The sequence below is a fragment of the Castor canadensis genome, chromosome 1 (genome assembly GCF_047511655.1).
Source record: "Castor canadensis chromosome 1, mCasCan1.hap1v2, whole genome shotgun sequence".
Lineage (NCBI taxonomy): Eukaryota > Metazoa > Chordata > Mammalia > Rodentia > Castoridae > Castor > Castor canadensis.
The window spans coordinates 51,423,915-51,437,650 of NC_133386.1; the positions used below are offsets into that span (position 1 = coordinate 51,423,915).

Here is a 13,736-nt window from a genome sequence, read left to right on the forward strand (position 1 = left end):
AGATTAGCACAGTTCTCTGGGGATTCTGCTTGTTTTGAAGAGGCAGCTATGTTGTGAGAGGATCTCAGAGAATCACATGGCAAGGAACTGTGGGAGGTCTCTACCAGCTAAGAGTGGTGACCAGCTGACAGCCAGCAGCAAACAGGCACTCTAGTTCACAGTAACAAGCAACTAAATAGTGCCAACAAGCATATCCCTGGAAGAAGTACCCAAGGTCCAGCAAAAAAAGAATACAGCCATATCTGATGAAGATTACAGGCCTGTGACACCCAGTTAAGGAAAAAGTAAGCCATGCCCAGATTCCTAATCACAGAAATGTGAGATAAGTATATGTTGTTTTAAGCAGTTAAATTTGAAGTCATTTGTTAGTTAGAAATAGAAAACTGAGTGTTGGTTATTGTGTATCGGCAGACATTTACCTAAGAACAGATCATTCAGGTGAGTGAGAATTCTTGGAATTGGACTGTCATTTCCTTCTAATACAGAAATACATTTTTCAAAACCTTCACAAAGCCTACGTTCTCATATGGCCATATACATTTTGGTTTGTGCAATTACAGAGAATCTTTCTGTGTGGATTTCTCAGTGTATGCCATGTTCTTATTACCATGCTTCTCCCCCTGGGCTCCAACTCCTACCCTCCAAGAACAGATGCTGAATAGAATCCTTGTTTAACAAGCTTCACAGTAGCCAAGTAACTGCTATTGCTTAGGGCCCAACAGCCCAAGGAAAATCAGTGAGTGTAACAGAGGTAACTTGCAAGTTCCAGCTAAAGGAAAAGCAAGGAATAAAAAGAGCAACAGGCTCTTACTGCCAGTTTGTCACCAGCTCTCTCCAAAGTCAGTAGATTATTAACATGAACCAATAAGCAGTGGGCATATCAGCTGAACGGTTAGTAGTCAAGAAAGGTGCTGTGTTTCACTTAAACCAAAGCAATTTTTTAATAAAAGCAAATAAACAGTAGGTAAGAAAAAGCAAACATATTGCAATCAAGTAGCAATTCAACATTATTCAGCAGAAAACCTGAGGAGGAAACAAAATCTCTTATCAATTCTAGTCATTGATCAAAGACTTTTGTCATACTCATATAAATACTGTTCCTCATCCCTGATGCCATCTTCTCATGTTTACTTTGGTTTCCCAGGTATTTTACTCAAGGAGGAAGTTCTCTAGAGGGGATGTTTTCCAATTCCTAGAAAAAGCTGTGCCTCACTGTAAACTGACTTTTAACCTGGTTTACAGTACTCACAGGGTTAATTAACACCAATGAGGACCAAATCTTGAAATGACAAGGCCCAGACCCAGCCTGCTGACATAGGCCAAGGGTCTCAAAAGATCTGTCCATGGTTCAATTACTAATATAATAATAACCCTGCTACCCCTTCCAAAATAAGAAGACAGTATCTCCAAATCTCATCTGAACATAGAGAAAATTAGCATATAAAAATAACTTTTCATTTTAAAAATGTCTGCAAAAATAGTATAATCTCCGTAATTTAAAGAATTGTGATGTCACCAAATCTGAGACGCTGACTACAAAAAAAATATAAATATATGTGAAAAAAACAATAAAATCTCTCAAATAGTAAATGCTCAATAAGTATAAGGAAATACCCTTTCTAACGCATGTTGAAAGTAAGGGAAAAGGTTTATCTTAGATTAATGAAATGCAACACTAAAAGGCTATTCTTCAGAAAATTATCCAGTTATAATAACCATTCCTCATGTTAAACTAGCATATAGCACTTTTTTTTTTTTTTCAGTAGTATGGGTTGAACTCAGTTCAGCCACACCCCCAACCTGTTGTTTTTAGTTTGTTTTTCAAACAGGGTCTGGTGCTAAGTTCCCCCAGGATGGCCTGCAACCACAATCCTTCTACCTCTGCCTCCCAAGTATCTGGGTGCCACCATGCCCAGCCTGCAGTAGCATATTCTTAAAGCTACTTTATTGTTTTTGTTTTACTTTACATTTCAAATGAATAATGCAGTATTCTAGCAGACGTCTTGCACAAACTTTTAAAGTACACAAGTTTTGCCAGGCATGGTGGTGCTGTCAGCAGTCAGAAAACAGAAGCAGGAGGATAGTGAGGAAGATAGTGAGCTGGAGGCTAACAAGGGCCTAGCAAGTTCCAGACTAGCCTGAACGACTGCCTCAAAAAAAAGTGACAAATTGGAAATTGACTCATTTTCATTTCTAAAATCACAAAATGGAAAGAAAGGAAGAAGAGGAGAGGGAGGGAGGGAGGGAGGGAAGGAGGGAAGGAGAAAAGGAGGGAGGAAGGGGAAGGAACTTCCTTAGCAGAATATGGATGCCTGATTATTTGTTCAGCAAATTCATTCCACTCCTCATGGTTTTTCTGTTACAACAGTACTAAACTCAAACACAAATGCCTTCTTCTACATTGAAAGGAAGAGGCCATCTCCTCAATCAGGAGATGAGATAAATGAAGCCCATATTAAGTGACTCAATGTACAGCCAGAAGGCACAGTCACATCTTAAAGCCAGGATTCTTGGCCCAGTTCTGTGTTCTAATAGAAATTTTTAAAAAGCATAGGTTCAACTTTACAGAAGTGAAGCAATTAATAAAAACATTTGTCCCTTTCCAAAGGGACCTGCTCTCCCCACTTCACTGCCAGATTATGGATGCCTGATTATTTGTTCAGAAAATTTGATCCATCTCTCTGCCATTTTTCTCCATCACAACGCTGCCCAACTTCTCAAACAAAATGTCTTCTTCATACACTCTGAAAGGTGGAGACTATAAAACATTACTGAATCAGCCACCTGCCAATCACGTTATAACATCCTACTGTATGAGACCACTGGGTAGTTTATAGAAGACTCTGGCAAATGCAAGACATTTAAAAATGTTTTGGCATTTGCTGAACATGGATCTAGAAATTCTGACCCCCAAAGTATGCTCTGCTCTGGCCTCTTTAGAAGTGGTGATAATTTAATGAAGTCAGTAACAATTGATCTTCTCTAAATATTAGTCCCGTCTGTCCTGACTTCTGGCAAGGGGCTTCACAGGGCAATCATCAGTATTAATTGAGTGCACTGGAGAGGAACTGGTTGGAGACATCAGCTATGTGCCTCCATCAAAGTATTTTCAGATGTCTCTATTACTGAATGACTATTGGTATCATTCATCTCAACCACTTCAAAATCCATTTCATTCCATTTCTCTGCATCCTCCTCTCCACTATCTTCTTCATAGTCATGAAGCTCAGAGCTAGAAAGCAAAGCCTTCTGGTCCTCACTCTTTCTGCTTCTTTTTCGCTGGCGATCCAGAGGCAAAGTAGCTAATTTATACATTACAGGAAATAAAACAGCAGTGAATATTGCTGACCCCAAACAGGTGTACAGAACTACTGGCAAATCTGGGTATTGTCCTTGAAGAATTCCAATTATTGCAGGAATAGCCATTTCTCCCAGAGCAGCACCAATTACAAAAAAAGCTGCAGATTTCCCATTTATGGTTGTGTACTGTTCAATCCAAGAAATACCACTGGGAAACGTGGTGGCCATTGAGGCCCCATACACTGAAGATGCTATCCAGAGACAAAGTGGGCTCTTGTCAAACAGCACCAGAAATAAAGATGAGGTCAGGGTACCAATGTTGCTCACCACAATCATGGTTCCAGGTTGTAAACATGCAGCAAAGAAGATTGCCAGGCCCCTGAAGGCTGCAAAGGTCCCCCAGAAGATGGAGTTCAAGCCAGCTGCTTCCTTTTCATCCATGCCAACATGAGTGGTTGCAAATGAGAAAATGTAAGAGCCGTATGTTACCTCAGCTCCAACATAAAAAAAGAAGAACAGGAAAAGGAGACAGAGAAGGGCCTTGTGGTATTTTGCTCTTCGATATTCCTGAGCAGATGCTGTTGATTTTTCCTGTCTTGAGCTTTTCTTAAAAAACAGAGCAAACAGAAAGATAGAAACTACTAGAATGTAAGTGCCAACGGAAGCATAAGCCCACAGTAAATTCATGTCTTCAGGTACTCCAAATAGAGAGCCTGAGTCAGCTTCAGACGATCGGTTCAGGGCTGAAGGGAGAAAGCCATTCTCTGTGTGGTTCTCAGCAGACATGGTGGTTGTACCCAAGGCCAATTTAGCCAGAAGGGGAGCCAGAAAGGCACCCAAGGCAAAACTGAAGTGTAAGGCCTGCATGTGTGGGGCTCCTTTGTCTCCCCAAATCGCCAAGATGAGGACATTCCCGCCTACCAATGAGAGATAGCAAAAACGGTGTAAGTTATACACAGTAACTTAGTAAAAACAAAAACGAAAAACTAGCTCATTACTCTCAATGAGGCATGACACTGTATTATATAATATGAGTACTGTAATGACCTAAGTTATTCAAACATTTTCCCTAAGTCAATTCTGTGATTAAGGAATCACAGAATCACTACCAGAGAATGATGTATTATAGTATCTGGTACTCACACATGGAATTCTACAAGTTGGTAAAATACTACCTTCTAGAGCCAGACACAGTACCAAAGTCTTGTTATAAGAAGTGCTAATTCCACACTGAGGAATGATATTGACGCACTTATTTATTTATTTATTTATTTATTTTTCTTTTATTATTCATATGTGCATACAAGGCTTGGTTCATTTCTCCCCCCTGCCCCCACCCCCTCCCTTACCACCCACTCCGCCCCCTCCCTCTCCCCCCCCCCAATACCCAGCAGAAACTATTTTGCCCTTATTTCTAATTTTGTTGTAGAGAGAGTATAAGCAATAATAGGAAGGAACAAGGGGTTTTGCTGGTTGAGATAAGGATAGCTATACAGGGCATTGACTCACACTGATTTCCTGTGCGTGGGTGTTACCTTCTAGGTTAATTCTTTTTGATCTAACCTTTTCTCTAGTACCTGTTCCCCTTTTCCTATTGGCCTCAGTTGCTTTAAGGTATCTGCTTTAGTTTCTCTGCGTTAAGGGCAACAAATGCTAGCTAGTTTTTTAGGTGTCTTACCTATCCTCACCTCTCCCTTGTGTGCCCTCGCTTTTATCATGTGCTCATAGTCCAATCCCCTTGTTGTGTTTGCCCTTGATCTAATGTCCACATATGAGGGAGAACATACGATTTTTGGTTTTTTGAGCCAGGCTAACCTCACTCAGAATGATGTTCTCCAATTCCATCCATTTACCAGCGAATGATAACATTTCGTTCTTCTTCATGGCTGCATAAAATTCCATTGGACGCATTTATTTATTTACAATATATATATTTATATATTATCAGATGATAATCAGATAGTAGACAAAACACCAAAACTTTCTGTACTTGCAATTGGTAGCCATTTGAGAAATATTATTTATTTATGTATAAAACAGATGCAAAACTCCCATTCAGAACCTGAATACTCCAGGATCCATGTTACAGGAAACAAGAACACCACCTTTTAGGACCTGTACTTACACTATCTGAGTATACAAGGTTAAAGGCCAGAGGATTGGTCTTTGGCTCTTTTTAATCAGATATTTTTAAAAATCAGATATGCATATAATTACACCCTGTAAATTTACAACCAAACTAATAGCCTGAAGTATAAACTATTTCCATGATTTATCAAGTAATTTTCAAACTGGAAAGGGAAGCATAGAAAGCTGGAATTGGAGGTGAACAATATCACATATGTAATTTAGCAAGTTTTCAAACACATAATGACACATGAAGAAGATGTACTGAGGGAGAAGAGGAAATTTTGAGTGAAAAGAATAAAAAGAAACACAAGGAAAGGAGCACAGAACACAGGTTTCTCTAAGCTCTAAAACTGGGGACATTTTAAATTGGAGGTTGATCTGTACTGCTGCAACCAAATAGTTACAAATTTGTTTTCTCCTGGGCTGGTGAAGTGGCTCAAGTGGTAGAGTATCTGCCTAGTAAGCAGAAAGCCATGAGTTCAAAGCCTAGTACCACCAAAAAATAAAGGGGGAAGGGTCCTTCTGTTTTGATACTGTAAACCAATAATCTCTCATGGGACAAAAATCCTTTACATTCCATAGGTGGATGCTCAACAATGCATGTCCTAATTATGAAGAAATATAGCTGCTACAAGGCTGGTTCTAACTAGGTGACCCCATAACCAACTAAGCAACTCTTATTTCAAGAGCATTACAAATAATAGTGTCATTTTATCTGCTCCACTTTTCCTAGCAGTAGTGTTCTATTCCCAGAGATGACACTAAAGGATTCACTGACCTGTGTCCAGAATGCCAATTGAAACACCAATAACAGACATCATGACAACCAGCAATACTGCGATCTTGCAGAAAGGAATAAGATAAAGACCAACTGTGGTGGCCAGCATTGATACCCCTGAGAAGAAAAGTTAAAAAGTCAGCTCTAAATACACATTTCACTTTGGAAATAGGAGGGATTATTTACTTATTCATCAGCAATGAGTTATCCTCCTTGTTTCTATAGTTTTATCACATTAATCTAAGTTTTCTTTAAGCATGTCAATTTATTCAACACACAGCATGTTAAGAGTTTTGCCATCTATTTCCAGGCTGAGGTAGAGCAGTCTGAGGTCATCACAGACATGGGGCAGCAAGGACAAAAATGTAATCTACATTAGTTCCTCACCACCCCCTGCCCTCTTTATTTTCAATTCAGAGTCCAGAGAGCCTGGCTAGGGTCCAGGTGCCCATTCTGACCTCCGGTGGCCCTAGGGGACTTGCCCTACACCAAGAAGCACAGCTTTTTGGATGAGTGTGCAACCCTTGCAACAAGGTGGTGCCTAACTTATAGTGAAGGTGGGGAAGGCTCAGGACAGCTAGCACACACACACATACCTGAAGGTAATCAAGTTTTCAGACAGCCCAGCACAGTTGCCAAGGTGAGAGCAGGCAAAGCCAGCCTCCGTGGACACTGAAACACGGGCCACTTTAGTTGTCGATAACTTTTCACATTTAGAGCCAAGCAGTAAAAATTCACTGACAGGCACAAATAAAGCAAAAATCATTGTTTTCTTACCCAAAAGTAAAAAATGATTCATATAGTCCAAAAGAACTCCTCCAACCATAGAGCCACTCAAATACCCAGTAGCACGGCTCACAAAAATTAGAGACAGACTGCTGATATTTCGGTTCACATTTCTTGCCAAATCTTGAAACGTGGGGCCCAGTATAGCAATACTCATTCCCTAAAATTTAAAAAGATAAAGGGTTCTTAGTTAGAAACATCAAAATAATGTACATCTTTAGGGTAGTACTTTCTACAACAAAAAAAAAGTGGGAGGGGAGATTACAATATAATGTAGGGATTACTTTCAAGTTCCATAGTCAGAAAAATATACAGCACTATTATTTTAGTAGTTATAAAAGCCTACGAGTTTTCTTCTATTCACAACTCACAATTTTTAAAGGATGGGTTTTTTTGTTATTGTTGTTTCAATTTTTTTCTGAAACAAAGTCTTCTTATGTACTCAAGGCTGACTTTGAACTAGTGATCCTCCAGCTCAGCCTCCCCAGTGCTGGGACTGTAGAAATGTATCATCACTCCAGCTAAAAAGTGGGGTTTTTTGGCCTTTTGTTGCAACTCTGTTTAGTTTGGAACAATAATTTAAGAGGCTATTATTCTATATCAACAGTTATAAGATAAAACAAAACTATCTTAAAAATACATTCTTTATACTATGAAATAGGAATTTAGATGTTAAAATTTGAAATTACCAAACATCAAATTGTGATTCCTGCTAGTTTTGTTACAATGGCAATATTTCTGATACACATGGCTTCTTCCTCCACACTACATATATTCAATGTGTGAGAGATAAATACTTTGTTTCTAAATCTACATTTTTCTTCAATGAAATTCCAAGGTCCTTGGGAAGGATATGATCTGCAAGGTTTTCTCAGCACACATTACATGCACACATACAGATGATTTTAACACAATGTGTTAGCAAGAACTAAGGGGTACAGCTCCATTTCAGAGGAAATTTCTAAGACCCTTTAAGAAAAACGTTTCTAAGTCATCTCATTTCCAGAATAATTAATTGTAATTGCACTGCTCCACTCCAAATGGAGAGTATTATGCACCCTGTCCAAGCAGGAGCAGTCCAGGGTCCAGGACTAAGCACAGGGTGTGCCTAGGCCCCATCAGCATGGAACACAAGAAGGCTGAGCGCTGGTTCTACTCAAATTACTTCATGCCTTTGAAGGCTTGGCACAGAGTGAGGGCTTAGCAAACATCTGCAGGGACTTCTTTCCCATCCAACAGCCCCCCCCCCCACACACACACACACAGTGCAAATATTCTGAGAAATAACCCTGGCTCAGATTCTGGACTAACTGACCACAGGTGATTCTCCTCAAAGAACTCACCTTCTCAGCACGCCAGTCAGAAATGATCAAGTTTAGCAAAAGGTGCTTTTACTCTGGCACTCTGAGGAGGAAAAGCATTTAAGGCTAGATTTAAATAGGACTGTGGGCAGAGTGAGACTTCCTGACTCTATCACTTAGCCACCTGTGTGAATTGGGCCCTCTTGGGTCCTATTTCGCTATCTGCAAAATGAAGGAGTTGGATGGATTTGGCTAGGTCATCAGGAGGAAGAAATCCAAAAAGAAAAAAAAAAGTGCATCTTTTCTACGTGATCACTTGGAGCGTGAGGGTGTGAGAGGCCAGGACAAGTGGCTATGGACCTGGGATACCCATCTCTAGGCTTCCCATGGGACCCAGGAGACCTACAAGGTTTGCTGCTGGCAAACATGTTAGGAAAATAAATTTCACACTTCACAACAGCCCGCCACGGTTAGAACTGCACCCATGTTCCAGATGACAACTGAGACCAGGTCAACTAATGCACTCAAGGCCACACAGGTGCAAGGAGCCTGCTCGGGCTCCGGCTCTCACCAGCCCCAGGAAGGCGGCACACAGGATGGCGGTGGTGAACCAGCGCAGCGCGCTCTGGCCCCGGTCTCTCCGCTGGGACACGGCCACCGCCTCGGCCTGGAGGAGCCGCTGCCCAGCCGCCACCACCCCGGTCCCCCGGACGTTCGCTTCCAGCTCCAGCTTGGCGGCTGCAAAGTGCTCTTGCTGCGGTCCTCCTTTCAACGGAGCCTCAGGGGATCAGAACGGAGCCCCGGCCCCGCCCCCGAGTCTCTACTGCGCCACCGCCTCAGAGTCCGCCCGCAGAGTGGCGGCGAAGGCCCGCCCCGCGAAGCCAGGTGCCCCTGCACGCTCTATCTCGCAAAGCGCATGCGCGGGCCCCTCCGAAAACAAGGCCTCTCGCCAATCGGGGCCGAGCTTCAAACCGGAAGTTAACCTGGTTGGCTACTCCTGCAAGACCGCTTAGCAGAGCATGGGCCGCAAGGTCCGGGCGCCTCATGGCGGAGAGAGCAGGAGCTGCTGCCTCGGAACAGTCCAATCAAGGGGATATGACCAAACTTAGTAGTGACAAAATACCCTGCAAGATGGAAACTCCCTCTGGCTCCCCGAGTGCCCTGGGAAGCCAAGCAGCGAAAGCCTTGGCCTCAGGAACTTCCCCAAATCCGCGCCCTGGCGCCTTCCTCAGCGGACGTCTGGGATCGGCTGTCCATTTTTCACTCTACAAACACGTGTTGAACCTCGTGTCAGCTCTTAGGGGTACATCTCAGTTAATCCCCAGGGCAGCAGCGCTGGTTCACCTTAGCTCCATTTGCAGGGGGAAGGGCGAAGGCACAAAGAGCAAGTCACACCTTGCCCAGGGTCACTCAGCGCATCACTGGCCTTACATGGCCAGTGCGACCAGAGCTCAGGACACAGAGCTGGGCTTGCAAGCTGTCACCTGTCCTGATTCCTCAGACAATTGGTTGTTATATGATCTGCATGATTGCTGGCTGAGTAGTTGTGCCAGCTGAGAAAGACTACTCTTTATGCGATCCCAGCTTTGCTTCTGTTTGCTCTTTAACCACGTGGACCACATTAGCAAATGTGATGTAAAACCTTTTCCTTTGGGGCGGGGGGAGGGGGAAGGAGGTGAAGGTGATGGTAGATGGCAGATGGACTTCATATACCTATATGAAACAGAACTCAGTAACCTCTTGCAGTTCCTTTAAGTGAGGTGGGGAGGGGGCCGAGGAAGAGAGACGATAGGGGCAATGTAAATAATGTGCAATATAAGTCTCATTGGAATTATCACTAAGAATTCCCCCATAATGAATATATCCTAATAAAAATTTATAATTAAAAAAAAAAAGAATTTTTCAGCCTGGCGCTGGTGGCTCATGCCTATAATCCTGGCTACTTGGGAGGCAGAGATCAGAAGGATCACGGTTCAAAGCCAGCCCAGGCAAATAGTTCCACGAGATCCTATCTCAAAAAAAATTCTTCACAAAAAAAGGCTGGTAGAGTGGCTCAAGATGAAGGCCTGAGTTCAAGCCCCAATATTGCAAAAAAAAAAAAGAAAAAATTTTTTTTCCTTTATTCCTACCTAAATGTTCTTTTCTACTTCTCTTACCTCCCTCCTTCTCTCCCCATCCCTTTCTACCCGCTCCCTCCATCCTCCATCCCTCCCTCGAAAATGTAGTCTCATTATTTTTTGCAGCATGGCCCTCCAGTTTAATCCATGCAATGATTAAATCTTCCCAGTTACCTCTGTAATCTATTAAATCAGTTTCCATGTCTCCATTCTACTACCAGAGCTCTTGTCCCTATTTCTTGCTTAGACTATTGCAAAAGCTTTCTAGTTGGTTTTCAAAGTGTGAGTCAAGAAATTTTCAGTGGGGGACCTTGGGAACATCAAGGTGATTACAGACAAGACCTTAAAAATTAGAATCAGGCACTCAGAGGTAAGTACTATGAAATATATTTTAGTCAAAGCAATATATGTAAATTGAATTTTTTTTTTTTGCAGTTCTGGGGATGGAACCCAGCATCCCATTCATGTTACATGAGTGCTTTATGTATATTGATTATTGATTACAGAATGTATGCTATGTTAGAAGAAAAAATAAGAACAGATGGCTTTGTGAACATGTGAAAAGGAGGAGCTAAGTACCTTTAGGAGAGTTGTAGAATGTCTCACAGAGAAGGTGACATTTCATCTAGATATTTGAAGGGGAAAGGGGCATTTGCCGTAACTGTTAGTGCAAGTGTATAGAGAAGCCCAAGAACACAGTATTTATAAGTCAGCCTACACCAAATGTCCACAAAACAGTGTACACAAAAGAGATACAGTTCCTACCTTTGTGGAGTATATAGTAGTACGGCAGACTGGTATGAAACATATTATTGCACAAAAGTTATATAGTACAACGAAGGAGGGTGTGATTTAAGAGAAGTTATTTTAGTTTGGGGTATAATATGGAAAGTATTATGTTTTGGACGTTAAGCTCATATATTGAAGCTGAGTGCAACAGTGTTCAGAGGTGGGGCCTTTGGAAAGTGATTGGATAATTTGGGCCCTGACCTTATAGTGGATTAATCCATTTATGGATCCATAGGTTAATGGATTTCGAGGAAGGGGCTTCTTAGAAAAGCAGGCTCTCTGTTTGCTTCCCCTGCCACCAGAAGGTGAGCAGCTTGGCTGTACCACACACCCTGCCTTAGTATTCTGCTTCACTCAGAGAAATTGGGCTAAGTGACCATGGACTGAAACCTCTGAAACTGTGAGCTAAAATACATCAACCTCTCCTTTAAGTTGTTTGTGTCAGATATTTAGTGATAGGGATGAAAATCTAACACAGAAAGTTGGTACTGGGAAGTGGTGTTGTTGCAGCAATATCTGAATATGTGATCAGAAGCCTTTGGGATTGGTGTGTGGATGGAATTCGGGGAAGTTCAGAAAAGCCTTAGAATGCTGTAAACAGAGCTTACTGGCTGATTCTGGAGGAAACTCAAAAGACCAGGATGCTTACAGGAACAGTAAAGGCTGTGCTGAAGAAGTTTAAGGTGGAAATGAGGACTCTGCTGGGAATTGGACTAGAGACCATATTATATTCTGGCAGAGCACTTATCTACATTTTGTACATGCTCTGAGACTTTATAGGAGGCTGAGTTTAAAAGTGATGGACTAGTTTATTTGGCGGAGGAAGTTTCAAGGCAGCACAGCATTCAGGCAGTGGCATTGTATTGCTGGGTGCTTTTAGCCAGATTTAGAGTGAGAATTGGGAGCAAAAAAGTGGAGCAGAATTGTAAACCTTTCAATTTTGCCAGGAAAAGAGCCAGTTTAAAGATACAGCCGAATAGGGTATGGTTGCTAAAAAGATTTAATCCATTAAAAAGAAGCCAAGTACTTTGCACTGGAACAACAGCAAAGATGCTTTGAGGGTATCTCAGAAATTGGCAAGACCCCACTCAACCCAAGCTCAAGGGTATAAAAGGCTTTGCTTTGAGGAAAGTCCCAGGGCAGCCTGCTCACACAGCACTGCCTAGAGAATTGCTCCCTCAGGATTTCTTTCCCCATGTGCAGCCATCCAGGCACTCAGCGTTTGCTGCAGCCATGGTTCATGTGGTTCAAGCAGCTGCTCATGCTGGAGGTAGACCTTGGTGTCAGCCAGTGGTGCTGGTTTTCAGGCATGCAGAATGCAGTTATAGGGTCCTGGAGCCTTCCACTGAGATTTCAAAGGAAAGTCTAGGAGGCCAGGCAACAGGGGGCAAGGTCAGAGATCCTGTGAGCAGCCCCTGAATGAATGGGCAATATATGAAGCTGTGAGGGTGAAACCAAAGCTGAAATGGAGACCCCAAGAAGTTGGAGATTGCAGGAACCTAGAACACCTGCTGAAGGAAGCTGTTGGCAGCAAGCAGAGCTAGCCCAAGAGCGAAACCCTGTGGGCTGAAGCATGCCAGGCCATAACGGCCTGATGCTCCAGTTCTTTGGCGCTCACATCACACAGTTAAGTCAAACGTAGAGGTACAGGATTTTATGCTTGCCCTGGTGGTTTTCATCTTGCTTGGGTCTGATTCCTCCTTGTTATTTTCTTATTCCTCCTTTCTGCAATGGGACTGTTTACCTTGTGCCATTGTAGCTTGGAAGCATGTAATGTTTTCATTTCATGGGGGCTGACAGCAGTTTGTTTTCAGTCTCACTGAAGACTGGACTTGAGCTTTTAAGTAACAATGGGACTGTTAAGACTTTGGAGACTCTTAGAGATGGACTGACTGCAGTTTGCATTGTGAAATTGAAGTTCATGGGTGGAATGTTATGGACCCCAACACCTTATGTGTTGAAGACTTGGTCCCCAGTACAGCAGCATGCAGAGGTAAGGCCTTTGGGAGGTGATAGAATGATGAGGGCTCTGACTTTATGAATGGATTGACCCATTTATGGATTGTTAGCTTAATGGGCCTGGTGTGGAGGGGTCTTTGTTAAAAAAGGGATCTTTCTTCTTGCTTTCTGGAATGAGGGGTCAGTCTCGCTTCCTGATCACCATAAGGTAAGCAGCACTGTTCCACCACGATCTCCCAAAAAAGATGTTTTGCTGTCCACAGGCCCACAGCAATGGAACCAAGCAACCAAGCACTAAAACCTCTGAAACTGACCAAAATAAACCTTTCTTGATTATGAATTCATTACCTCAGATATTTTGTCACAGAGATGGAAAGATATAACACAGGAAGGTATCTCTGAGAAAGTCTAATGTGGTTGAAATAAAAGGCATATAAAAGAGAATGGAAGATGATATGAGAGAGGCAGGTTAGGACTACGTTGAAAAGAGCTTTGAATGCTATACAAAGGAGTTTGAACTTGATCACCACACTTCTATTGGCAATAATGTGTGTGTGTGTGTGTGTGTGTGTGTAC

General features: G+C 42.4%; 1 protein-coding gene across 3 annotated transcripts; it reads right to left on the reverse strand.

The window, feature by feature from the left end:
- Window positions 1–2,383: 2,383 nt before the first annotated feature.
- On the reverse strand, window positions 2,384–9,180 carry LOC109689726 (sodium-dependent glucose transporter 1). Of its 3 annotated transcripts, XM_074076668.1 has the most exons (5): window positions 8,867–9,180; window positions 8,338–8,398; window positions 6,986–7,154; window positions 6,209–6,325; window positions 2,384–4,217 (listed from the first exon to the last, which is right to left on the reverse strand). In XM_074076668.1, the coding sequence occupies exons 3-5, from the start codon at window positions 7,149–7,151 to the stop codon at window positions 3,082–3,084; spliced, it is 1,419 nt and encodes a 472-aa protein (XP_073932769.1). In that variant the 5' UTR covers window positions 7,152–7,154; window positions 8,338–8,398; window positions 8,867–9,180; the 3' UTR covers window positions 2,384–3,081. The 3 variants fall into 3 exon arrangements, with proteins under 3 accessions (XP_073932769.1, XP_020024289.1, XP_073932774.1); XM_020168700.2 differs by lacking the exon at window positions 8,338–8,398; XM_074076673.1 differs by lacking the exons at window positions 6,986–7,154; window positions 8,338–8,398; window positions 8,867–9,180 and adding an exon at window positions 6,805–6,886.
- Between the last annotated feature and the right edge of the window lie 4,556 nt (window positions 9,181–13,736).